This window comes from Physcomitrium patens, chromosome 18 (genome assembly GCF_059467195.1).
Source record: "Physcomitrium patens ecotype Gransden chromosome 18, ASM5946719v1, whole genome shotgun sequence".
Taxonomy (NCBI): domain Eukaryota; kingdom Viridiplantae; phylum Streptophyta; class Bryopsida; order Funariales; family Funariaceae; genus Physcomitrium; species Physcomitrium patens.
In genome coordinates, this window is record NC_143427.1 from 12,088,839 (window position 1) to 12,116,210 (window position 27,372).

Genomic DNA, 27,372 nt, shown 5'->3' on the forward strand with positions numbered 1-27,372 from the left:
TCGACTGTTGCTTACTTGATAAAAGCGTTAAATGAACAGTTCTCAATATATCAACAGTGAACTGGGTCACATGAGGTCGGCACACCTTGCTCGAAGATGTAGAACCTGCAGCCAACGGGTATCTAGGAATTGGGCAGCAAAGGGGAAATGCACAAGGATTGCGCTAATGTGCTTTAAGATTGTGTAAGCAATGGATCTCCAGAATTTGAGTGCAGCTCCGCATGAGTTCTGTTTCGCCAATGTTTAATGACGATCGTCCAGATTCATCACCCACCTGCCCACATTCTGAGCACGTCCTCTCGTGCCGAAGAGTAGGGACCTCCTCTACCCCAGTCAAGTCCCTAATCATATGATTCCCGGGGTCAAGAATATCAATTTTACCCAGAGTATCAACCTTTCGCATTGTAGTGATTGGCACCTTCAATGATTCTTTCATATTGACTTGTGGATATAAGTCAAATTACTTGTGAGGTTGTTGTTCCAAACCATCTGAAATTGCTGCTACTGAGATTGGAGCTTCTCTGCTTTCATGACGCTGTGAATTCTCCGCACTCGATAGTGCCCTTCCGACCAAAGTAGAATTCGAGACTTCATGCTCAGCGACAGTGCGAGAGGCTACTAGTGGTCCATCCGAAGGATTCAAGGTCTTCTCACCTGCAGCCGTAGACCTCATTTCCCCAATGTCAGCCTCATTCATGGTTAGTCTTGAATCATTTTAACAACTTGATTTAGAAGGAGTACGGTGACTTCTCTGCACATGAGGCTTACCGGTAAACCCCAAACCGACTACCGCATTACCTGCCGATTCTCTTAAGTTTGCAGGGTCATGCTCACAAGCTGAACATGTACTTGCAGTTCGACCAGTGGAGACGACAGCCGCAGACACTCCATTGCCTGGAACTACTGGATCTACTTGAACTTGAAGAAGAGATGGATGCTTAAGTCCGCTCAAATTCATCTTTACAGTATATACCCCTGTCGGACACGACGAAAGTCGACTGCATTACAGCAATTAATTAAAATGTCAATGAAACTTGAGAATATCACCTAACCTTCCGCATGACATTAAGTACTACGAAAAAGAGCTAGACTAGATTGGATGTACACGATCAAGACGACTACTGCACGACAACACGTATTTCCTGCTAAGTAACAAGTGTATGGCCTCGCATATATGTTCCATGAGTATGACCTAGAATCAACAAGATTGTTTGGCTTGCCAATTCAATAATCCGATCGTGCACATTTTTTCTGCACGAAACGCGAACACGTGATTTATACTGCATCTAACTTTACCTTATGTTTTAAGAGATTGCTCTTAAGGGAGATGCAAACCGCTAGACTGCACATTCTCTTGTAAAAGTGGCGTCGTAAATCGAAGGATGGATAAGAGTTAGCAGAACCACAAATAAATCAAGGAGAATAGACCAGTGAGCCTTACCAAATCTTGCATGTAATGTGAGATTGTCAAAGGATGGCCTTCTTCAGCACATGCAAATATCTCTGGAACTGGAGAACCCTTGTCTCAAGCCTTGCACAAATCTCTTGAACGGTCAAACCTGGGATCCTGTGCCTACTTCTTCATCCTTGCCCTTCATTTTATTAAATGAACTCAAGTAAAGTTTTTGAAGTATCATAGTCTTCGAAAATCCATGCCAATTCAGTTTTTAACATTTTTTTGTATTTTGTTTTCCTCTTTCTAAAGCATGTAAAAGTGCTTCTACTTACTGTACATTTTTTAAGTAGAGTTTTTCTATTTTATTTTAAATGGTATGATTTTTTGAAACAATTTCTTTGTAATTAGTTTTTCAACTACCTACTCCTTGAAAACAATTCAGTTGAAGGTGCTATACACATCTCCTTGCTCTAAGATTTTACATGCATGTGCTCAACTTAAACAACTTAAAGATATCTTTGAAAACAAATTCATCCAAAAAGTTAGAAATCACAAGTTAAAAATCACAGAAATTGTGCCTAGCACAAGTCTTACTAAGCTTTTTGTGCAACACCAAAGAACAACTTTTTCCTAGGCTTTGAATGTTATGATCTCTTACATGCAATGACCTTAGCACCTAAAATTTGGTAGACTAACCCTAATTTAAGTTAGGATCAAGATCTTACTGTTGAAAGTGTTGAAAATGCAAAAAAGAAAAAAGATATGGAAAGTCATTTTGTTGAAAGGGGTGTTTTTTTTGGCAGTTTTGGAAGGCAAGTTAACACAACGAACTTCGGGGTTTTTCGACATTTATTTTGTAAATGCTTATTTTACAGCACATTTATGGTCATTACAATGCTCAGATTGATAGAAGTTTGAGCTTGATATTCCAAATCAAGAACAATCGTTGTATGTCAATACAAATGAAGAGAGAGAATCAACTGCTGCAATTGTTCCAATCGATGTCTTGATGAGAATCATGGATGATGTACAGCTTGAGCTCAAATAGGAAATGTCTGCATTCAGCTTCTGATAGCATTGAAATCTGGAGCAACAGAACTGGGGGAGAATTCGGAAGTTGTGAGGGATTCCAGTTCTGCACCGAGTGACAGTTACAGAGTTGAAACAGTTGAATCAATTGGTGCTATCTCTTCATTGTTCGAGAGATGCTCATGTTCTTCGACCCTTTCGGGGTGGAAATCGAGTAGGTTTTTCTGTTCGTAGGGCTTCTGATCGTCGACTTCTTAACTAACTCCCTGTCAGTTGTAAACGATGTTGGGTCGTGATGAGTTGCCAATGTGTGAGGTTGCAGATGTGCGATTCGAAGATAATGTTAATCTGAATGTAAATTCCGCTTGAGTTTGCGTGCAAGGCTGCAAGCAACGCACATATGGTTTGCACGGAAGAAATTAGCTGGATTTGTTAGTTTCGTATTGAGATGAAGAGGAATATTTGTGGAGGCGATGGGATATCGCTAGGTAAAGAAGCAGGGACTAAGATTTTGGAGTTGGTGATGGCGTGGTTGCGACCGCAGGAGCTTGCGAACCTTGCATGCGTGTCTCAATTCATGGCGACTGCTGTCCGGAACCTTACTCATCGCAGGATGGCGGACGCAGCTCAGGGACTGGAGCGGTGGCCTGTGCCGGTACGCAATGACCTTGATTCCCTCCGCTACCCGTGGTTCCAATATACCCCCTCTTGTTGCCGCAATGCATCGAGGTATGCGCACCCTTGGGGTGTGGAATCCGATTCGTGTACAGAGCATGGTTCTGTAATGCGAAGGTGTCAGGAGGATCTGGGTATTTATCCTTTCTCCGGGGTTTTAAGCTCCGTGGGATGCAGGTGAGCATAGTCCTAGAATCATTTTAATACCGTCATAATTTAGGGTTTAGAGTTTAAGCACTCGTATTTCTTCTTATTTTATACTTGCCTGCACGCCCTCTTTTGATCAATCTTAATTAATTCGTGGATACTACAGATGGCAAATTTCGGGTTTTTGCAGTCTTTTCACATTCGATTATGTTGCAGAATTGTATTTATACTTCTGTTGATTGACCAGTGGAGAATATTGTATCAGGTAGTTGTGATGCTAACTATTACTCTTGATAATACAGGTGTGCTGACCGTTGCGTTCTTGCACAGCAGAATCATGGCGATGGTAAACATGTCATATCTGACGATACGAATTCTACGTGTGCCTGCGGGTTCACAAGCGACGGAGTGAACGCATACACGCACGAGTCCAAGATGCAGTTAGTGGACAAACGTAGCAATGGGACAGATGCGTCTAAAAATAGGATTGACTCAAAGTCCATCTTTTCTAATGAGGTTTCATTGAAGGCCAATGATGCCTCAGAAAATATGACTTTCTGGACTGAGTGGAAGTCCCTCGAACTTTCTGATGACGACAGTGGTGTGAATGAAGAACCGCCACTTGTTTTGGAGTGTGGAGGAGCATGTATCTGCAGTGCAGATTGTTGCCATCGAGTTACACAGCAAGGTCTCTCTGCCCGCGTCGTTGTCACTCGTCAACGTTTTACGGGTTGGGGTTTACACGCTGCACAGCACATCAGCAAAGGCTCATTCGTCTGTGAATACGCAGGTGGGCATGAGATCATCTCTTAATTTAATGAATTTTGTTATCATATATTTAACAGGGGGATCATTAAAGAAATGCAAAAAGAACTATATATTTACTACTGAAATTCTTTTGCACAGGTGAACTGCTAACAACTGTGCAATCTCGAGAGCGTCAGAGCTTATATGATGCCGGAAATACCTCATGTGGTTCTGCGTTATTGGTTGTGCGAGAGTACATGCCCTCAGGAGAGGCGTGTGTTCGGATCAACGTAGATGCTACTAAAGTAGGAAATGTGGCTCGTTTTATCAATCACGCTTGTGACGGGGGCAATTTGTTGCCCTGCTTAGTGAGAGCATCTGGTTCAGTAATCCCCAGATTAGCGTTATTTGCCAGGCAAGATATTCACGATGGAGAAGAGTTGAGATACAGCTATGGCAGTTGCGGCGGAGTAGCTGGGAAAGTGTTACCATGCTACTGCGGAACTCCTGCTTGTTTTGGCACACTTCCATCTGAGAGCACATAGTTCTTGAGCAATATACTATGGTTGCTTGTGCTGTGCACTAATCTCATAATCGCTATTCATACTCCAATTCTTTCCGTTCTTCTCACGGCGTCTTTGTCTACGAAGTCAAAGCCGGACGCAAGTTGATTGACATCAGCCTAAGAACATTATGTCCCATCTTCTCGCTGTCCTGTTGAAATTCCAGGTTTTGCTTTGATGTTCTGTTCTTTCATTTAGAGGTACGTGTATGTCCGAGCATTGATGGTATCTAATTCACTTTTGTTACAACATTGCGTGGCTAATTGGGCAAAGTTCAGTATGAATTTCCAATAAGTAAAAAATCTGTGCAAAATTACAAAATTAGAGTCGGTTCTCGGGGCTCAAACCCACTGTAACGAAATAGAGACGAGTTAACATGACATTTGAAAATTTCTTTGTACAAACGAAAACGCCCTACACTTGCCATGAAAATGACTACAGAGTGGTCTACATATCAAGCAAAATTGATCTCTAACAGACGCCATCAAAAACACAGGGTTGGAGTATTCAAGAACGACACTAGGTGTTGATAGTATGCATTTGCATTCATCTAAAATAAAAATATTTACACTTGCAGTATGAGTAACTACATTTGCACTTCAGTGCTGATGTTCCTAGCACTAGAACTCAATCACTCCGAGTCCCTACAGAGTTTCTCTGCGAGGGGGTGATGAAAGAATTCACTAGCGTTACAATAAATGCTCATCAATGATCTCTTCATTGTAGATGCTACATGAGCGCCCAGCTAGCTCTGAACTATCTCGATCTAGACCACTGGGCATCTCCGTCACGGATTGCCTTCTCGATCAAAGACGAATTCTCCTTGGCCCGACCCCAGACCACATCAACATGCCCTTTCTCAGGCACTCCCACAAGCTTCACGTTCGAGAAAGTGCGGCTCATCTCTTCTGCCAAATGGAACTGGATCGATGTGTCAATCTCACCGTGAATGACGAGAACTTGGTGCCCACTTTCCCTGAGATTTATCAATGCTGGAATGACAGCATGTGTGCCCGCCAGCAAGGAGTTGTGAGCGATATGCCAAGCAGCGTCATGGTAGTTTGTAAGATAATCGTGGATAAATGATCTTGGATACTCTTTCCTGCAAGCCAAGTCCACCTCTCAAAATTCACACATATTCTCAAAGAATTGATGACTGAAGCTCAAAGAATCCCCGAACTAAATTTGCAAGGTGCGCTACTAGGGAAATTTAACAAAATCAATTAAGGGAAGAATTTTAGGACATTTAGAACCAGGATGCACTCCAGAAACGTAAAGCTGCACAGCTTGGGTGGCAATTGAACTTACTTTTTGCCAATGAGGTTGTGGAAGCGATCCACCCAGAACGTATGTTTCGCGTAGAATAAATGCCCTAGAAGTCGGCTGATGTTATAGTACTTGCAAACAGTGAGCGCACGGATACCTTTCAACTGCCACAACAATTCACGAGCGCATAAAAACAAAATCCCAGTAAACAAAACCCCAGCAAAGAATGCCATTGCCCCAGCAAAGAATGCCATTGAGTTAACCTTAGAAAAGCTCAGCAAATATGATTTGGAGCATTAGAAATAAACTTACTGTTAGCGGATCGAGGAAGGAGAAGAAGGCATCACATGGGACATGTGCAATTTCCCCGTCCTCGTTTAGACAGCTGGGAGGATACACAGGCGCAATCAGGGTAATTGACCTAACCCTCCGAGGGCAGCGTGCAGCGAGTGCAAGGGCAATGATCGAGCCCATGGAGTGCCCCACCAAGTGGAAGCTCTCTAACTTGTATTTCTGTATAACGGATTTCTCTATGGCTTCAATTTGGTCTGTAAGGGTGTAGAGACTGTCAACAGGACGTGGACTTCGTCCACATCCTAGAAGGTCTGGCGCTAATATGAGATGCTGATTCTTCACTTCGTGTGATAAATTGGAAACTATATCAGTGTCGAACCAAAATGTGGCGGAGCTGAACATGCCGTGGATAAAGATCACCGCAGTGCGTTCTGCACCCATGCAATCTCTTTAGTATCAAGAACTTCAAGTTCCCATTCTCTTCCTTTTAATGGAAATTCGCATGAAGACTTTACAAGCGCTGTTCAAACGTGTGCACGCTAAACAAAAGCAATTCGCAGGACACGAGTTTCTGGTGGGGATAAAAGATAGGATAGGGGCTGCGGAATAAGCGCGTTACCTTTTCCTTGAGTGACATCGTGGGACGGACACCCGGCAGCTGACTTCGAGGGATTCGGTGACGCCGAACATGCTACGCTTGAGAGCTCTCCCTGCTTTCCTGAGTAAGTCTCTTCGCTCATCACATACAACTTGTCTGATGCAACACGCATGGGCATCAGTAGCGGGGCACACTGGCTGCAATGACATTCGGACCACCGAGGCCGAATTACGGCTCCGTTCTCTCCTTCCTGACACCACTCCAAAATCCATCAGTCCCCATATTGTGCAAGGTCGACTAGAAATAACTAGAATCTTGATGATGGTCCAACGAATCGGCGAACGATAATGTGGTGGAAACATTCGCAAATCCTTTCCTCAAGAGAAGAGTTCACCTGTGAGCGTGTGCCAACCGCCACAACATTATCTTCAAGTTCGTTTCGGATTTCGTCTCTCAACTCAATTGACTGGCTCTGTGGCAAAATTATTTGGTCGTCTTTGGATGTATTTGAACCCAATTTCTCCTCCGGCAACAAATCCTTCACTCTCCATCCCCAGCACTCGCACCTCCGTCGGGGTATAGGCTTCGAATTGGAGCAATCCCACACCCAGCGCGTCCTAATCCTCTTAATCTCACCTCTACGCGGCGGTCTTTGTAAAACTTGGCTCCCATGCAATGCCTCTGCGTCGTAAGCCGTCTTCAAATCATCGTAATCAACAGACTGGGACAAAACGCTGCTGATGACAATACTCTGCTGTTGTGATGATCTGTGCTCCAGGAATAAATCCATAATCCAATAAATGACGCCCACTAGGAGATCGATGATAAACATGGTCAGATACACGAGATCCCCTAGAAATAGCCGCAGCTTCGTGGCATATTTCCGACGAAGTTGCTTGAATGCAACTTTTGGATTGACACGGGCGCGGCCATTTCTCTGATTGCGTTCAAACTTGCTGCGCTTGGCCAATGCGAAGGTGCCCCACACGGAGCACAACGCGGCAGCAGAGATCACACCCCAGTACAACGCCGGTGGATGACGCACGCTCTCCACCATTGTTTGGGCTGCCGCTCGATCCATCCTACCCAATCAAACGAGCCCCCCCGCAACTCACAACTCCCCACTCAAATCACCTCCAAATATCGTTACTCCAACACGTATGCACTGCTTCTGGAATGCAAAGCTTCCGGGCTGAGCCGAACTAGCTATGGCTTTCGGTCTAAGGATGCTAATCTGCTGTTCCTAAATCTCCAACATAGTCAAATTCCTACAGCTCGAATTCCTAACTAATATCAACCTGCACCAAAACTTGGACTTGAGAGCAACCCAGGCTACTAATCCAAATTGCAACGATCGAGATGTAATTAATCCAATCCTACAAATGTGCCGCGTTACCCAGGCACCACTTAACGTCTCTGATAGTACAACACTTCGTGGCATTGACCTTCAACACTTAATCCCTCACTTCTGCATGGCAACCCGGCGCTGTACAGAGCGTCAAAGGTTGACCGCTGAAATTCAAGTTACGTCAGAACGCGCTGAAAATTGAGTTTAACAATTTTCTATTGTTGCAAACCATGCACGGTTGTATTGAACAATCCGGTTATTCTCCGTTCGAGCCAAGCGAAGCAAGAACCTGACGCGAACTCATGCAGACTTTGCGAGGAATTACTCGATGCATTTGCTATCAAGACCATAACAAGATCCTAAAGCAGAGCTTGGGTATCCATCTCAAATGACTTGAGCACGGCTCTCTGTGGGCACAGCCGCAACTAATACCTGAGTCATGCAGGACAGACGGTGTAAACACGCAGTCCTTCATCCAGCACACAAAAGCGCACATTTAAAACTGCGTTATTCTGGAAACTGAACACCCTCCCATCAACCTAATTCCAAAAGAACAAAGCCGACTTTCTAAGCTAGCACAGGAACACGAATGACGCAGCAGCGCAGCTGTTTCCCAGAGCCTCTGATCCAGGTTCAAGCCAGAATTTACAAATAAAAAAAAACAGAATCCTGTGTCTGAATCCTACCAATTCGCAAACATCAGCAGCCCCAACTTCCTCCAAGAAGAACACGACCCATCGTCGGTCCACTAAACCCACATGGTGCGAAGAGAGAGCACCCATTGTAGGTCTACCAACACCATCATCTCCTGAAGCACGTCGCCGATTGGATCCAGAGACGATACGACACACATCCTACGAATCTCCGAGGATCTAGACACGTCCCTGAACGAAGATGCAACGACGCGGATGGCTGAAGATGTGAAAATCTGTTACTTTATGGAATCTCGTGCGGTACGTGTCAGTAATCGACAGACGGCTTCCCCCATTCACTGATTTGTTTTACCAATGTGTGGAGCCCAGCATCGATGTCCACTAGGCTCCTTTCCATGCAGTCCAGCACATGTGCGAGAAGTTCCTCTCTTTTGCTTCCAAAGGCGATCTGATCCCACGTCCTCCCGTGGCGGTGAATTCCAGGCGTTCGTGACTAGATTCTAAATATCCATCGCCTCCGCGATTTTTGGTGGATGAACGTGGATAAGCCACGGGCATGGGCTCCGGCGAATATCGTCAGTGTCTGGTAGCCGTGGTTTGGTGCACCCTCCGCCGTGCTCTGTATTCGTAATTTGAGATGTTGGGGGCATGCCAAAGTCGAATTTTATTAATCTTTGCACACTTTCCAATACAAATATATCTCTTACATGAAACAAGGGAATAAACTCGAGGAGACAAAAATCATCTCTACTTGGCTGCATATTTATTTATTTTCATCAAAAGTGAAGTAATAACTCAACTTTTGATTATTTAGAGATGTAAATTTGTATGTTATTGTTGCAGATTGCCGAGAGTAGCACACAATGTGGAACAACATGGAACATAGTGGGACAGCATGGAACTTAGTGGAACAATATGCAACAGAGAGTTTCATGTTATATGAAGCTTCAAACAAGAAGATTACTTTACAATACATAATTTACAATGTTTTTTTTGTGGCCAACGACAGTGGTTTCCACTAATTAGTATATACATGTGTATATACTAATTTTGATATGAAAAGTGCACCATCTATATGAATCATGGCATTTATATATCACTACTTTTTTTTTTGTGTGCAAACATTTATGATGATTCTACTTCACAATGGGTTTAATTATATAGGAGAGTATCTCTACTATGTTACTTGTTTGTGACTGAAGGAGAATGATAAGTTAAGATTGTTCTGTTAAAAGATTGAGATCATAACAATTTATCATGTTAAAGAGGCATCTTAATGCTTCTATAAACAGTAGAGGTGTCATCAAGTTGGTGGATTTACTATTTTTTGTATTTTTTATTTTTTTATTTTTTTTCAAATGTTAAAACGTGGTGGTTTAATGGTATTTTTGTAGGTTGAGTATTTCAACAAATTGGAAGTATATTTAGTATTGTAAATGTCATAATCTGTATTAGAATAAAATTGTACTCTAGCCTAAGAAAGAAAAAATTAATCACTATGGTTGTTGGGCAAAATATATCTTAGAGTAGTAAGTAATAACTATTTGAGATATATTTTTATTCTCATATATCTTATAACAACAAAAAAATATATATTTTTATTTTTTCAAAAAAATAAAAAATAAACATAAAATATAAACAACTTTAAGAATTTATAACATGTAGTATCAAACCAATGTGTTTTAAATCTTTTGAAATACTTGGTGGTCTACTCAAAAGTTTTTAGTTAAGAAAGTAACAAAATTTGGTTTTATTCAAAACATGAAATAAATTTGTCAGTAGTATATATTGTAATGTTATTATTAAAATTGATATGACTATATTGTTTGGATTGGTATATATCATGATTGTATAACTTGTGTTGTATAAATATATCATACTTTATTGGTTTCGTCTTATGGTACAATAATAAATGCTAATTAGCAAATAAGTGTGAACATGTAATGATAATATTCAGTATATTTCTATTTTTTTTTTAGGTTCTATATAAAAATATCATCAAAAAATAAACATGGTAATTTTATACATTATCTTTATAACAAAAAAAAAACAAAAAAATAAAAAAGATAATTATTTGTGTATATATACATATGTATATACTCATATATTATAACTTTTTTGTAATTCATTCTAATTAATATTTGGAATGTTTTTTTCTTTAAATATTTGAGATTCTTCAAAGAATGCAACAATAATGTTGCTTCTTATTATTTCTTATTTTAATACAACATAATTTATAAAGGCCAATCCAAAATTTACATTTTATTGTTTTACTTATACCTGTAATAGTTTAAATTTCAACATATTTATAAATACAAAAGATTAAATATATGAATATAAATATAAATATTTTAAAATAAAAAGATATTTGTATTTATATAGTCATGTGTATATAAATATAAATATAAATATATATATATATATATATAATTTTCTTATTCATGATTTAAAAAAAAAAAAAAAAAAAACTTTAAATTCCATGTGACTTTGTAAAAACAATTTAGCCATCTTGGGATAGTGTAGAGTTTCTTTGAAATAATGTGTGATATTCTTTACTAATATTTAAAAAAAAAATTGTTAAATAATTTATTTTTAATTAAAAATATACATATATTTTTTAATTTTTTAATGAATCCCATAACTAAGCTTTAAGTTTTTTTAAGGTGCAATTTGTAGATACTCTACAAAAAACTTTCAACACAGATGTTATGTAAAAGATTAAATGCCTCACTTTATATATATGTATATGTATATATATTATATTGATTTTTTATTTTTTATTTATTAAACTTTACCTATGTAGTGATAAGTTGATACATACTTTAAAAAATTATTTAATATCTATTAGTTGATTAAAGTCCAATCTACTTAATTGCCTAATTTTATTTTTTTGTTTTCTTTTTTTAAAAAAATCTCAAGGAACTACAGGCTATACAATTTTATTGATTTTAAATTAAATTATATATTTATAAATTATTCAAAGTAGAAATCAGATTTATCAGGATTTGAGTAAAATTTTATTTGGTAATGAATGCTTTAGTACTAGATGTTGCTACTGCTATTGCTTTTCTTTGTTATTTAGTATTTGTTGTTGTAATCTACATGTTTGGTGTTTCTTGTTGCAATCCAATTTTTCAGGGCTCTTTTTTTTTTTTTTTTTTTTTTTTATTTCTTTTTACTATCAGATGTAACTGACTATTTACTTACAAATTATTGTTTACACATCAACCATTATTTAAATTAATGTTTATTTTCAACATATACATTTGTCAGGATTTTTAATAATTTAATACACAATGTTATTTATTTATCTATTATAATTTTTTTCTCTAATATGTTTTAAATTGCGGCATCTTCATGCAGATAAATTATAATGTAATAAAAAACTAAAAATACAAGAGAACAATTTCATTTGAGGTTTAACCATCATTTGTCAATTCTTTCCTGTTGTTTTTAATTTTAATATAAATTTTTTTACTTGGTTAAATTTTTTTTGTGGTCTAGTGGTTGTCATAAATACAAGTATTTTCAAATTCTCAATGAAGTCGTGCATAAAAATATCATAGTTACACATATTACTTAAAGTGATTAGAAGTATTTTTGCATTTTTTGAGTATATCACATTAATAATGTGTTATTCATAAAATATGAAGAAAGCTTATTAGATCTGAATTGGATTCAAATATATAATATAATTAGTATTATTCAAAAGATCTTTTACAATGAATAGTTTGAAGTATAATTTTAAAAACAAATAACAAAAACTTCAAAAAGTTTGAACCACGTTACAATTGAATGTTGCAAATTCATGCATCATTTTCAACTTGTATACAAATTTGAATCTCATTTATTTAGCTATATATATATATATATATATATATATATATATACACATAAAAACACCTTCTAATACTATTTCTATTGATTTGGTGTATGTAAGTCATTATAATCAAGTGGCAAGTAAGAACAATAACATCGAAAAGTAGAAAAGAGAAAAGAAAAGAAATGAACTCAGAAAAGCTACACACTTGGAGGGTCTACACACTAAAATGTGGAAGATTCATGAAAGAAATCAAACTGCAAGCCAGCGAGGAAAAACATTTGTCTTTTAAATCAAAGTGGAGAGGCAACTAACATAAAACAGGAGTAATAATCCTTCACTTTTTGTCTATTTGTAATAGAATGTGATAAAATCTAAAAAAAATCAACTTGGATTCCCAAAGATTTCTTTCTCTCCACCCACCTTCTCAAATATAATTTCAAGTGCAGAAATAAATTTTATGTGTATTAAAACTAGAAAGAGAGTCCACCGTATGCCTGAGCTCCGAAAGGGATGCCGACGCCGAGGCAGGAGTCGGAGAAGCTGGGCACACATGGTGCTCTCTTTACTGCACTTGAGATTGTACGTGTGTGTGTGTCATTCTGATTTTTGGCTTTCTCACCGCCGCTCTCACTTTTTCCACCCCATCCACAGATTCACTCCACAACAAAAAAAAACAATGGGTGGTGACGCTGCAGATTCCAATGCGTTGAAGTCTTCCGCAGCGCATGCTCGGGTGTAGATTGCCAGCAGGTGACTCCCGCTGACGGGGATGATACTGGCCTTTCAGAGCGAGGAGGTGATTGTTGCTGATTGCGAGGCTTGCTTGTAGGGTCACATCGCAGGTGCTAACTTAGTACAATCGTGGAAGCTTTGAGGAAAATATAAAAGCCTGGGAACAGTGCATTGTGTAGGATTTTTATTGTTGCGAGGGTGGGTGTTTCTTCTGGATGGTGGAAGAGCTCGTGGTGTAGGACGTTTGAGCCCTGAGATGAGTCGGAGGTGAATCTCTTTTATGCTGCAGCTGCCGTGAGGTGGGTGCATTCGCTGACAAGTTGAACGGTGCATTTGTGTGGTTTGAAGGGTGGAGTTAACGGTTTTGAGGATTCAGCAAGGAAGGAGGGAGGTGGAATTTTTTCAGAGAGCGACGCTCCGAGGGGTTTTAGGTTCTTGTGATGTGTGTTGATATATTTGCCGGCTGTTGTGAGGGAAGTTGCGTTGGTCGCATTTCGATTTTAGAGCTTGTGAGGAAGCTTTGGCAGTGTGTAGGAGTTGGGAAGTGGGTGAGAATGGATTCGAGGGCTGGTAGTGACATTTTGAGCGTTGCTGGCTGTGGGAAATTGTTTGCGAAGACAAGGTAATAGTTTAAGTGGATCTGATACTGAGGTACGCAGGGGCTGCGTTGAGGAGTCATGCGGGAGGCTTTCACAAAGTTCCCGTTTAGGCGGCAGAGCCATCACTCAAGCCATGCTCATTTCTTGGTCAGTGGCTTTTTCTCTGGCTCCAGATGTTCGGCATGTTTCCAAGTGTTGGCTTGGTCGTTGTCAGTTGGAATTTGAAATTGTTAGAAACATTCAAAGACCTGTGGTCTTCCGCACTTGCTATTTTTATACTAGCTATGGTTTCAATCCTCCTTTCTCACAGCACCCACTAACCAAACCACCAAACACTGTGGGATATGCATTTTGAGACATTCACAAGGAAGCACAAGTACTTCGAGAGTCCTCGAAGCACAATGTAGACTTACGAATTACCCTAAGATAAAGCTTTCAGAAAGCTTTGGGAAATTTGTATTGAGAAGTTGCTGTGTCTGGAATCTTGCACACTGAATGGTCTGGGATTAACAGCAATGGTGCCTATGTCTGAGAAGGGTAGAGACCTAATAACTTCAACGTAAGCGTTTTTGTAGTCACATACAGTAGAGGGATCTTTATATTTTAGCGAGGGATATGTTCAGGAATCGCAATTTGGTTGTTATCAAACTTGGGCGTCTGAGATGCAGCTTGAGAGATTTCCCGTGTGAGGTGTGCACGAAAGGAACACCTTTTGCAGCGAGAATACCAAGTGTAAGTTGTTGCTTCGGTTTATTTCTATGCAGGATTGTAGGGTCGAGGAGGACCGGACCATCTCCGCCGCTGCAGTGCACGGTGTGCCGCCTTTGGAGACCTTCGAAGCTGTGGAGCATCCATCGGAGTTAGTGAATGTTGATCAGCCAGCTTCGTGCCCGCCCCCAGAGCGCTGTATCCAGCAGGATGGGTTGATGTAGAAAGAAAACCACGAGAAGAATCCACGGCAACAAGGCTTCGTTGTGGCACGCACAGGCCTCCTGCCACGCCAGCTAGTCCACCACAGCCCCCGGGAAAAGTACCTGCTCGCAACGCACCGCGCACCGAAGTGCACAGTCACAAGAGTGAAGGAGTGATTTGGTTCCTTGGTTATCGATCATTGGCGCAGCTAGTGGTGCAGGATCCACAGATGCATTTGTACAATGTTTTTCTCCGTCATTTCCTGTATCGGAATTATCCACTGAAGAAGCAGCCGCACAGAGTTCGGAGACAGGTTCGAAGCAAGTGGACTCGGGCCTGTACACACAGCATGGTTGAGTTGGGTGCCAATGTGATCGGCACATTGGTTCTCCCACAAGCCCATCTCCAAATTCTCCAGCGAGATCACCCCTGCTCAGTCTCGATGATCGTCGCTACTCTGGGTCGATCGCATCCATTTAGACTTGAACTACACAACTGCTTTTCTTTCTTCCTTTTCTAGAATTGTCCAATGACTGCATGTTGCCTTTGTTCGAGCTTGTTGTCGTTGCAATCTTATGATGTGGGAGCCTCGGTTTGGCAGGAACGAGACGTCCCGAGAACGGAGACGAGCCACCTGAGAGTTTCATCTCGTTAAAATACTGTGAATTAAGAACTCTAAGCTTTCAATATGTATATACATATATAAAATTGTTTTTATTTCAAGCACCAACTCAAACCTCAACTCAGATGCCTTTTTTCTTCTTTTCGTTTCGTCCCACACAACACTGGCGTCTTCCATTCCAATTAACAAGCAATTTGTGAGGGTTATAGCTTGATCTTAGTATTGGTTGCGTGCCACTTCCTACACAACCTCTATACTCAGCCATTATCATTAATTCACTCTAGTTCCATAAGTATGTATTCATTTGCTGAAATTTCACCTGCTTCTGTGCCCATACTTCAGCGCATCATGCTGTGTCAGCTGTGTTACGCTCTGCGCATGCTTGCGCTCATGCGATTTGCGTGCGATAAAATTAGGTCCACTCCAGCTTTGACTCGACCGAAATCCTGTCTCTGCCAGGAATGGCCGCCACACAGCGCATGTCTGAGGGAAACGATCGAAAACAATCAACGCAGGTCGTTGTTGTCTGAGATTGTGTGACTACAGAATCTAGGGACGATAAGCGCAGACTATTTCTCACGCGGCGATAAATCGATTACCAATGCTAGGAAATTGGCATGGAGGATGCTCCCATGAGCTTAATTTGTACAGCTCACCCTCATTTCGCTGCGGGCTAGTAAATATTTTTTCATGATTTTAAAATGTTTTTCTTCTACTTCTTCTTCTTCCTCTTCTTCTTTCTTGGACTGGGGAATTGCATAGAGAATTATGCAGTTCAATTGGAGCTGCTTCCGAGAGCACACAAGCTATGTTCGCTCCTGGTACTTTTTGCAATTGTGGTCAATGTTTCTGTTAAGCCAACATAGTATCTTGCTTTCCTTTAGTTCAATAGGAACCTCCCAACGAAAAACACACATGTTCGAAGAAATATCCCTTCAACCAGACTGATCAGCCACAGCACGTCATCTTGAATTTCTCGCAAGAGATGTGGTGCTATAAAGTGTTGCGACTTTACAGTCTTTCGCATCGTGGTACCCCGAAGATGACACCACAATTGACAAAGGCAAGGAGAACTAGCGATTCTGTTAGTTACTGTTGCTAACTTTCGAGCACTTACAATGTCAGCTGCAGCTGTACTTGGCAACATATTATGGGGCGAATTTGCATCCTCTGCAGACCTATGGAACGTCGGGCAATTTGGGGTACCGATCAAGGGCAGCTTCACTATCAACCCGACATAGAATTTGACGCAGCAAAGCCATTAGAGCATATTTGAAAACAACACGATGGAAGAGAGCCTGCATGAGGCCATTGAAAACATTCACGAGGTTCAAGTAATTGATCAACTTACTAAATAATTTCGAAGATGTACAGGATAAGCGCAACGACGCTCTCAATCTGCAAATTGCCGAAGAAAGAATCAACGACGACTCCTAAAAGTCTCTTGCGCCGCTTCTGTGACGCCATAGCTGGCCATAGCTCGCCATCGCCATCGCCATCGTGGTGACGTCTGCGCTTGAGAGCGGACTCGAGGACGTAGGGTACCGCGGGAACAACCCTAAACCTTGACCTCTTCCTCCTCCCTTGACGCTAGAGTCTGGAGAAGCTAGGTTTGTCCTGGCTTTTGTATAGTGTCTCCGCTGGCCCTGTGCCGTTGCAGCTGCAAGCTTCCACATTGTCCTGTTCCTCTAGTTTGAATTCGTTGTGCTCTCCTTCGACGTTCAGCCTTTCCAAGTGCGCGTCGGCGTCCTACTCTGGCAGCGATGGTGAGTACCTGTTGGTTTGTGAGGATCCCTTGCTGTTGTAGTTGTCGGTATAGGTGGCTGTGTGAGTGCGCACCGAAATAAAAACCCTTTCTTGGGTTGAGTGCGCGGAGGCGGATGTTTTTATCTGCCTTGTGGTGCTAATCAAAACTCAGTCGTGAGTGTTTTTGCAATGCGAGTCGGGGGCTGTTGGGACTAGTTTTGTCTGTGGCATGCTTTGGTTTATAGGGTCGTATTTTTCTATTGGGTTCAGAATCGTGCTTAATCAAACCTCGTGTTGAGGTGTTGTCACGGGAGTTCTTGCTTTTCTAAGAGGTGTTTCGGATGTTGTTGTGGTCCACTGCATTTTTGTTCTACGATGAACCTGTGTATGTGCTTTGACGAATGTTTTCCAAGTCTGAGTCTGGACCTCTAATGTGGCACCTCAGGGCGACACTCCACCTCCACGTCACAGAGACATCTCTCCTGTACGTCACAGAGATGTCACCCCACCTCCTCGTCACAGACGCAGGTATTTCTGCTGCCTGCAGTTGTGAACTTAGGCTTCAGATGTTTTCTCAGTCTGAGTAAATGGGGTGCAGATATATTGGTTGTACTCATTTACTGAGATATTTGATTTTATGCTATTTTTGATATGTTTGGAGTTTGGGCAGGAGCATCATTTTTAATGCATTGTTTGTTGTTGACTGATCGATGTCCGTGTCAGTACTTTCCAAAGTCTGCAAGGCTGCGGATACTGGTCTCTCCGACGGGTAGTTGTCATCGCGACAGAAATGTTTGTTTAGTACTGAGAACGCCTTCAACTATGAGTATGTCTTGGGATGTATTCACGTGTTGAGGTGGGTGGTTCAGGTACTCAAGTTCGCCTTCTCCAAGAGAGAGGCTGCTGGAGCGTTCACGGTCACGTAGCCCTCCCCGACGGTTAGTTTCTCCACGGTAACACTTCTGACTAAGTTACGTACAGTTCCTTTTTTCCGAACTTATTGGAGACTTCAGCCTGTCGATAGTGTCATTTTTCTCTTATTCCATTCTCCTTATTCTTTTATGTTAACAGTGGCAAGCCTACCAACGATGCTCTGGATCGTTCAAGGTCCCGGACGCCTCCTCGTCGGTGAGTCTTCAAGACCAAAGTACATTTAATTTTTCCTCTTCATTCTACTCGTCTTTATCTTTGCTAGAACGTAACTGCCATTTATTTGCTAGTTATATTGTGCAACATCTGGTCCTCGTGGATGTTAATGTGAATCATTTTCTGGATGCAGGGAAAAGCCTGGGTCTATCAACGATGGGCGGGATCGATCAAGGTCCCGGACACCTCCTCGTCGGTTAGTGCAGTAAACTTTCAGCTGCTGTTTGATTCATTTCAAAGTTTGGGAACGTCTCTGGGGTGGGCGGCATAATTTCTGATTGCACAACCCCTTGTCGGAATTTTTGCAGAGCCAGAAGAGGTGAACCTGATGCCTTAAACCCAGGAAATAACCTGTACGTCACAGGTTTGTCCACACGGGTGAATGAGAAGGATCTTCAAGAGCATTTCTCTCGAGAGGGCAAGGTGACTTCCTGGAAGCTCCATGCATCGTTGTTGCTTTGTGTATGAAATTCACAAATTAGTTCATACGAACTAGTTTATTGCACACCCAAGCAGTACTCATTCTGAAACACTGGGCAGGTCTTGGAATGTCGTTTGGTACTTGACCCTCGCACCCGTGAGTCGCGTGGATTTGGATTCGTCACAATGGAGCATTTGGAAGATGCAGAGCGGTGCATAAAATATCTTAACCGCTCCACCCTGGAAGGACGAATAATTACCGTGGAGAAGGTGAGTAAATTTAGGTTAACGGAGTTCAGGATATCTAATAGTCCTGCACTACTACTTGTCCTGAATGTTACTGGTGCAGTTTCTGTTGAGCCAGGCTTTGCTGATGGTCTGCTCATTTTGACCTCTTGGTCATCCAGAATCAAGGCTCCACACCACTTCCGCAGATTCCCTCCCACTTAGTCCATTCTGCGGCGACAGTAACGATCGCAAGAATCAACCTACTGTTGGAAATCGGGTCCGTGTTATCGATTGGTTCTTGGCAGGAGATTCTCAACCCAGTAATGGAGATTTTGCCATGTGCCTAGAGTATCACCTTCTCTTCTTCAGCTGCTGTCCAAGCTGAACTAGAGATCGACACGTAATTGCCTAGCTGGTTGGCACAACTCGACCTGCAGTAATCAAATATCGCTAGTCTAATCTCAACCGATGGAGAGATGACACGGCGAAGAGAACGACTCTAATCAAATCTCGATAGGCTTAAACAATTCAATGGAGTTTCCGACCCTTGCTATTTAACCAGAGACGGGCACTATTTGTCCATCACGGCTGGCAGGGTGCAATGATTTCGAAAGCCAGTAGTCATATTCAATGGAGTGCCTGCAACCAGCATTGTCGGCTTATACGAACTTTTGAACCCTTCCATCCGGGCTACTCCCTACTTCTCCCAAAGATAATGTCGAAATTTTTTCGGCGCCTCCTTTAAGTCTCCGGTTTCTCTTGAATGTGGGAGCTATGAGCACGAGTCCAGCTTTGCAGGGACGATTTTCGTTCCTTTCTGTTGCTCCTTGGGACTACCTGCATCCGGGCCCCTTTTTGTCCATCGTCTTTGTCTTCGTGCTTTCGAAATGGCTGTAAGTTCCATGATTGACCACTAAGCTAGAGTACGGTTGCTAATGCAGTGTTACGTAGCATTTTATAGACTACTGAAGCAATGGTATCCTAAGTCTTTGTTGGAGTTTAAAACTCTGTCCAATGACCATGTTCACCGCCTAATTCCTCAGTTTTACATGACGTCCACTTTCAAAAAACTGCTTATGTCTAGGTCTTTATTAAGTGATTTAACAATCCCACCTCGGTTGGTTGTGCAGGCCAAACGCAAACGAGCGCGCACTCCTACTCCTGGAGAGTATCTTGGTGTAAGAGGTACTGAGTCTGTAACTGTTCATCACTAAACACACACATGTACACAATTTTTCAGTCAAGTTTGACGTCCATGCCTTACTATCTGTCTTGTCTATCTCTAAAGTCCTTACTATTTTTAAGGCCGTTTCTTGTGCGTGTAGTGCCGAAGCTGCTGAGGAAATATAAATGCCATTGTTTTGTAATTTTGAATGTTCAGCTATGCAAGCCAATCGTCGGGGAGGTGGCGGAGGGAGAGGTGGTGGTAGTTATGGTCGTGATGGCAGGAACATACGTCATTCACCTGAGTATGCGCCGTATCAAGGTGGTGGTCGAGAGAGAGACAGAGACAGAGGCAGGTCTCCTCGCTACTCTCCATATCGCAGTCATGGACGAGACCGTTCAGTGTCTCCTCCATATGGATCGTATCGCCGCTGATGACAAGGTAATTGTCTCTAGACGCTGCGTTTTGTGTTAATAACTTGTTTAAATGTCGTCGTCCGTAGCTTTATTATACCTGTCACGATAATGGGCTGTTTTGTTTTCATGTGCGAATTGTACATCGCTCACTTCACCTGGTTGGATTGGTTAGGTTTCAACGCTTCGACGGTGTCCGGTATTGAAGACAAGAGACACGTTGCTTGTCTGTGGGTTCTGTTCATTTGTTTAACTATAGGTAGAAGCCGAAAAGTATTTGCGGTTTGGATTTTGCAGGTATTTGTGGTTAGTCTTTTGCCTGTGTAGGTGATGTTCAGCTTAGTCTGATTGAGGAATATAACGACCTTAGCTAGTCTCTGGAGCTGCAGCAATGTACTTCAAGATTTTTGACTGTGATTGTGTTGTACAATGGTACAAAATCAATCGAAGTGCTGCAATCGAGTTTTCCAACGTATCACCGCAATAGTAGTAGTTTGTTTGGATAATCTTTTTCCATGTAAATTATTTATGCATGTCACCTCTCCCACGTCATTGCGGGGACTAGGACGTGGATGCAACCTTGTTATATGTCTCCGATTGAGTTCGTAACCTCTCATGCGATGGATCACTTGTACAGAACACTTCCACGTAATCTCGTCTGTTCAATTTTCTGAAAGTCTAGTGTGTCACTTTGATATTCATGCCTAGCAAATTTAGTAGTAAGTTATTTAGTTACTCCAGGTCTATCCCAACCCAGTTGCATCTTAAGATTCTAATTAATTATATAATTTTCTACCATTCAGTAAATCATATTTTGAACTGTTAATTTAATTTTAAAGTTTTTTCATTTCTTATCGCAAGCTATAGAACCCTGAAACTGGACAGGATTTTTTTTCACTCCCATTGCAATCTTTTCATGTACTTTTCAATGCAGTTTTAGAAAGATTAGTGCATGATCTAATAACCCAAGACAATCATTTATCTTTTATAAGCAACAAATTGTTTATGCCTCGTTTAGAGAAAATTCTTTCAACTATCTATATCTTAACAATTAAATATTTTTATTTCCATTATCCACCAAAGACCTAATTCTTCTTCTCATCCAAATCAATACACTATTTTTAATCAACAAAGTATATTCAATGTAATATTATTTTTGTCTCTTAATTTTATGGTAGATAAATTTATTCCATTCAACTAGAACTATATTAAAATAGTCTACCAAACAAGATTATTTTGTCTCTATTAATTTATTTTATTACTATTCTACAACAAACAAAATTTCTTCTATCCAAAAGTCATTACTACATTGTTTTTTTCTTGCCAATTTCCATTCTACTATTCAATCTTTCATCTAAATTTATTGTTATAAATGTATACAAAGATTGCTTATGTTAAATTATACATATTTAAAAACTACTTAATGTAATTGATTTATATAATGAATTATTATTATTACTTTATAAACTTTAAACTAATGCTTTAGAAAATAAAATCAAAAATCTTTTATACCAAAAGATTAAGGTATTTTAAATTTATTTTATTTAATATATTATCATTTTAATTTACAAACAATTAGATAGTTGAAAGTTGATTCTATTGTGCTAGATTCTATAATTTTATATAAGATAGCCAACCCATTGTCCACCACCTCCCATATCCGACCTATAGGCTGGGCTATTTCTGCTTGGCGAGCAATCTACTATCAATCAATTTTGACATTTTGTGGTAAAAAATAGGTCAGGGCCTAGTGGAAATGATGTTAAATTTTGAATAATACAAACAATTTATTATACTTGGAATTGGTATGGATGAATTGTCAAAAATCAATTTCTGCATTAGTTGTATATATGCAATGGTTAATTATGCATCAATGAATTAGAGTCATTGGAGTGGGATTAGAAGATGGAAGATGTATAAGATATTGTTTGGAGATGAGTAGAAACAAGAAAGAAAAGTGGCAAAAATCCAACTCAAGCATGATGGATTACTTTCAACTGGATATTTGAATTTTTGTTGCCTCAAGGTAGTTTAAGATTTTAGGAGGTTATAGCTATACTTTATAGTTATTAGATATGTAACCTTGTGCACATAGATTTAGGCAATGGTTTGGAACTTTTTAATAGATATACATGTAGGTTTCTATTTATTTATTTATTTTTGTGCCTTACTAAGGTTGTATTTTTAGAGTATTGAAGAATGAATCCTTAATATGTAGGATCAAGAATCATGTAAAGAGCTTTCAAAAAAAGAAGGTAAACCTACAACAAGGTATAGTAAAAGCAATAGGTGAGTGGTTGCATGTAGGCAAGATTTTTGGTACATGCACAACTTTATGAAATTACAGTAAATGCAAGTATAGTGATGATTAAAACTATCTATTCAAAAAAATAGAGCTGATAAGTTGACACCTTCCTATGCCACACCAACAATAAATAATTGCTACAAGTTGTTTAACAAGTTAAATATTAATGAGATAGATAGATACAAACCAACAACAATGGGGAATAATAATTCACAACACATGAACATCAAAAGTTCAAAATCTAAATAAATCAAATAAATAAAATTAGACGTCTATTGAGTAGTTCTATTAGGTGGACACTTTCTTTTTATTGTTTGTTTTGTTTGCTTTGATTAACTTTTGTGTTATTAATGTTCTTAAGTAATAGATTATTATTATTGTTTATTATTATTACTTTTACCTTTTAGTCTCATTAGTGTCCAACTTGTCAAAAAACTTATAGTAGTATATTGCTAGTATGGCATAAAAAAGAGGCGTCCATGCAATAATTTTCTTAAAAAAATATTTTACTATTTCAACTTTTTTTTATAGTTTGTTGAATGTAGAGCACTTTAATTAGTAATTTAATCAATACACTTTTAGGTAAAAGGCTTTATAACATAAAAATTATTAATAAAAAAATTCTCTTTTTATATAAAGGCCAATTTAATATAAATAGTATGTAAAATAAAATAATTATCTCCATATAAAATAATAAATAGATTTGCATATTTCAAATTTAAGACAATTTGGAATTCAAACATATCTTTTGGATTAAAAATTCTTTGATATTTGACCTAGATCATATTAAAATTTAATATAGATGAACTCAAGCTAGTTGCTTTTTAGATTGCAGCCAAATTTAACAATGCACTTTGTGAAGACCTTCATAACAATAAAATTTAGGAATTATTCTTATTTATCAAAATAGTTTTCGAACATATAGAAGATAAGATGTAAAAATTGTTAGTCTTGTTAGTAAAAAAATAAAATCTATTCAGATATATTACAATCAATTGCTAATTATATATAGATTTAAAAAAAATAATTTAGAAACAAAGACTACACAATTAGAATTAGATCCCACAAAAATATAAAAAAGTATATGAGGATGTAATCTAAGAGATTAAGAGGTTAAAGAATACTCTAATAATTGATAGGAATAGAATTAGTAGATAACATAATATTAAGACTTTGAATAGAAATGATAAAATATCATCTAATACATAAAAAAATATCAAAATATTTATTTATAAATATGTCAAAAATATATAAAAGAATGGACTAGCCAAAAGAACATATATGCCATTACAAAACTATCTTGATGGATAAACTATGTCTACATAGTACTAATATAATCATTAGGATCTAAAATAATTTGCCAAATAAAAATCATCATAAGTTTTTTTTAAAAATAGTAAAATTTATAGAAATAATAATAAATTAAGTATATCTATTTTAATAGATATTTTAACATCAATTTTTTTGTAAAAACTAAATATGACCACAAATTGAATTAAGAAATTGTGTTACAATTCAAAACACAATAAGTTATGATAGACATGATATTACTTCAAGTCAAAAATAGAAGCTATTGTAGATAAATCATACTTTGGAAAAATTAGTAAAAATATTGGAGACAAGGAGTTAGATGAAATTGTAGTTTATATACTTATAAATTAAAAAAGATATAATTTATTGAATCAAAAGTTTTGAATACAATGTTATGACTAAAACAATAAAGAATAAAAATACAAACGGACAAAATAAAAAATTACAAATAAAATTTATTTTTTATTATAAAATTTTAATATATAACTAAATAAATCATTTTTTTTATAATAAAAACTAAAAAATTACCTTTACAATTAAAAGAAAAATCAAAAACATAGAACTAAATAGAGATGTAATAAATATTATTTATATGATAAAAATAGAAGATCCTTTGTTTAATCAAATTTTAAGCTACATACATATGTATCAAAGACATATGTATTGATACTAGTAATTACTAAGATAAGAGGAATTAGGTAGAAATAAGTAAAAGTAGATAAATTTGATAATATCTTACAGAGTAGCTTCTTAGAAGCTTTATAGACATAGATTTGATTTTATAAGTACTAGTAGGTAATTGATAAGTTAAAAACTTGACTGAAAAATTAACTATATTATGTATGTGTTGATAATGTTTTATAGAAGTTGGTCACATGTTGCATATGTTAGCTACTTGTGGTACAAGTTGGCTGTGTGGCTTATATATTTGAAACTTGACTTGAAAGTTAGACATATGTTGGATGATTTGTAGAATATTTTTATAAAGTTGATTAATTAGATAGTATCAAGAATAAGAACACAAAGAATACAAATAAATAAGTAAGATGTATATCTAAGGGAGATGATAAAAAAGAAATTTAATTATGTATATTCAAGAAAAAACTCAAATAACTATTACTAAAGACCAAAAAACTATATACTTTTGAAACTAGACTAGAAGTAGAAAATGAATTGACAAGAGTGTAGAAGACATAACTCTTCTATATATATATATACTACTTAAATAGGAACTATGTAGAAATCTTCTATAGGACCTTTAACATGTGTCTAATTTGTAAAACAAGTTTTCTATATGCGCAACATATGGCCAACTTGTTGACAAATTTTTTAACCTATCAATCACTTATAGATATATATAAAACCAAATCCATATTTTTAAAGCTTTTAAAAAGCTTTTCCACAAGATATCATATCATTTACTTACTTTTATTTATTTCTAGCTAACTCTTATTATCTATAAATTATTAATATTGATTATATTCATGACATTATTTTTTTTTTTTTAAAAACAAGTTTTGTAAAGAGTAGTGATTACATGTTGTAGAAGTCTAAGATGCAACAATTTGTATTTGCATTGCTTAAGAAGTTTGATAGTATAAGATCAAAGTTTTGAAGATTCATCAATCAAGTACAATTGGTCATTGAGCTTCAACTTCAAAGTTATCAAATGTTAAGATCACAAGTGAAGTTTATTAAAACATAACTTTCAAGTTCAATTTTATCATGGTTTTCATTTATTTAAAACAACACAATCTCATATTAAATAATTTATAGGTTTTTTTTAGCAAAAATTTAATCCATGTATAAAAATATAATACAATTTATATTACAAATAATAAGATACATATTTGGTAAAAAGCCAATTCTTCAATAATATTATATGCTTTATTATTTTGATAATTTATAACTAATATTAAGTAGGATGATATTGCATTCATTAGCCAATCTTTTTATATATTATAATATAAAGTAAAGATATTGATACTAAACTTATCTAACCTTCAAACATTAAGTTAAGTAATTGACTTTGGTGTAAAGTATGATAATCAATTTTTTAATTTTAATCTAAGAGCCACATAAGTAGGTCTTAATGTGTTTTAGAATCCAATGGTAATATCAATGTCTTTTCAATATCTACATTTGAAAATAGAAGATATGCAAATTGATGCAATATATTTTTAACCTCTTACTAAAAAAAAAAAGACAATATTTTCAGAAAAGATTGTGCTTATATTGCAAAAAATCTAAGAACATTGCTCAAAATTATCCATAGAAGCAACGCAACCATCATATGAAGAATATAGTTGTTAAAAAAAATAATGTATTAGAATATATATTTTTTTAGCTATAATAGAGATCAAGCTATTAGAATCTAATGCAACACTTATTAAAGGTCCTATTCTCTCTCAAAAATATTCACTTTTTTTTATAATAGATGTTTGTTTATATCAAATAATCATGAAGTCTTTGCTTTGTTAGATTTAGGAGCTCTAGCTTCTTATTTTAGATATAGACTCAATAGATAAAATTAAGTTCTTATATATGAAAATCATAGATGGTCATCTTTTTCTTTTAGAAATATTATTTATGAAACTATTCTTAAAAATTTAACAATAAATGGTTATAATAGCTTAGTGATATTTAATATAATTAGGTCTTTTTATAAATCAATCATTTTTGGTTCATTATAGAAAAAAATATAATCTTTAGATAAATTAATTTTTTTTAGTTTTTATTTATTTATAGCATAAATAAGACTTTTATTGATTATATAGAAAATCATACGTCTAGTATAACCAAATCCTTCTTATATAGATACAAGAATTTTTATGCATGTTGTAAAAGAAAGATTATTATTATTATTTTTATACCAAAACTATTTTTAATGATAGAATAACTATAAATAGTATTCTTCTATAATATAAAGATTACTAAGACGTCTTTAAGTAAAAAAATATAAGTATTTTCTTAAAGCATTGTCTTTATGACTGCTTGATTATCCTTTAAAAAAGAGCTCAGCCATCATTTGGACCAATCTATAACTTATTACAAAATGAGTTGCTTGCTTTGAAGGAATATATTAATAAAAATATAGCCAAAAACTTCATATGCCATTCAAAAACTTGAAGAAGAGCTCCTATTATGTTTATGAAGTAAAAAGATAAATCAATAGAAGTGTGTGTAAATTATCAAGGATTCAATGTGATTACCATCAAGGATTTAATGTGATTA

At 37.5% G+C, this 27,372-nt stretch overlaps 4 protein-coding genes and 2 long non-coding RNA genes across 13 annotated transcripts; 3 read left to right on the forward strand and 3 right to left on the reverse strand.

The window, feature by feature from the left end:
- Positions 1–36: 36 nt before the first annotated feature.
- On the reverse strand, positions 37–1,568 carry LOC149987474 (uncharacterized). The gene is made up of 4 exons (XM_090244257.1): positions 1,442–1,568; positions 799–998; positions 465–654; positions 37–341 (listed from the first exon to the last, which is right to left on the reverse strand). The coding sequence occupies exons 2-4, from the start codon at positions 956–958 to the stop codon at positions 164–166; spliced, it is 528 nt and encodes a 175-aa protein (XP_090100383.1). The 5' UTR covers positions 959–998; positions 1,442–1,568; the 3' UTR covers positions 37–163.
- A 905-nt stretch (positions 1,569–2,473) lies between these two features.
- Positions 2,474–4,606, forward strand: LOC112295395 (histone-lysine N-methyltransferase SUVR3). Of its 5 annotated transcripts, none has more exons than XM_073540655.2 (4): positions 2,474–2,639; positions 2,970–3,080; positions 3,550–4,037; positions 4,154–4,606. In XM_073540655.2, the coding sequence occupies exons 1-4, from the start codon at positions 2,602–2,604 to the stop codon at positions 4,537–4,539; spliced, it is 1,023 nt and encodes a 340-aa protein (XP_073396756.1). In that variant the 5' UTR covers positions 2,474–2,601; the 3' UTR covers positions 4,540–4,606. The 5 variants fall into 5 exon arrangements, with proteins under 5 accessions (XP_073396756.1, XP_024402687.1, XP_024402686.1 ...); XM_024546919.3 differs by having other exon boundaries at positions 2,499–2,639; positions 2,970–3,277; XM_024546918.3 differs by lacking the exon at positions 2,474–2,639 and having other exon boundaries at positions 2,737–3,277.
- Positions 4,607–5,083: 477 nt separating this feature from the next.
- On the reverse strand, positions 5,084–8,899 carry LOC112295394 (putative lysophospholipase BODYGUARD 1). Its single transcript, XM_024546916.3, has 5 exons — positions 7,110–8,899; positions 6,737–6,965; positions 6,136–6,548; positions 5,866–5,987; positions 5,084–5,659 (listed from the first exon to the last, which is right to left on the reverse strand). The coding sequence occupies exons 1-5, from the start codon at positions 7,794–7,796 to the stop codon at positions 5,314–5,316; spliced, it is 1,797 nt and encodes a 598-aa protein (XP_024402684.1). The 5' UTR covers positions 7,797–8,899; the 3' UTR covers positions 5,084–5,313.
- Positions 8,900–13,183: 4,284 nt separating this feature from the next.
- Positions 13,184–15,512, forward strand: LOC149987475 (uncharacterized). The gene is made up of 4 exons (XR_016498215.1): positions 13,184–13,335; positions 13,620–13,702; positions 13,931–14,017; positions 14,635–15,512. It is a non-coding gene; the product is annotated as an uncharacterized LOC149987475 (long non-coding RNA).
- LOC149987476 (uncharacterized) lies at positions 14,634–16,889 on the reverse strand. Its single transcript, XR_016498216.1, has 3 exons — positions 16,756–16,889; positions 15,724–15,887; positions 14,634–15,416 (listed from the first exon to the last, which is right to left on the reverse strand). It is a non-coding gene; the product is annotated as an uncharacterized LOC149987476 (long non-coding RNA).
- Positions 16,890–17,035: 146 nt separating this feature from the next.
- Positions 17,036–21,114, forward strand: LOC112295322 (uncharacterized). 4 transcript variants are annotated; one of them, XM_024546730.3, is made up of 10 exons: positions 17,036–17,170; positions 17,596–17,678; positions 18,020–18,103; positions 18,222–18,278; positions 18,430–18,492; positions 18,605–18,719; positions 18,837–18,986; positions 20,075–20,129; positions 20,326–20,550; positions 20,698–21,114. In XM_024546730.3, the coding sequence occupies exons 1-9, from the start codon at positions 17,168–17,170 to the stop codon at positions 20,541–20,543; spliced, it is 828 nt and encodes a 275-aa protein (XP_024402498.1). In that variant the 5' UTR covers positions 17,036–17,167; the 3' UTR covers positions 20,544–20,550; positions 20,698–21,114. The 4 variants fall into 4 exon arrangements, with proteins under 4 accessions (XP_024402498.1, XP_024402499.1, XP_073396754.1 ...); XM_024546731.3 differs by having other exon boundaries at positions 18,020–18,088; XM_073540653.2 differs by lacking the exons at positions 20,075–20,129; positions 20,326–20,550; positions 20,698–21,114 and adding an exon at positions 19,124–19,837.
- Positions 21,115–27,372: the final 6,258 nt, after the last annotated feature.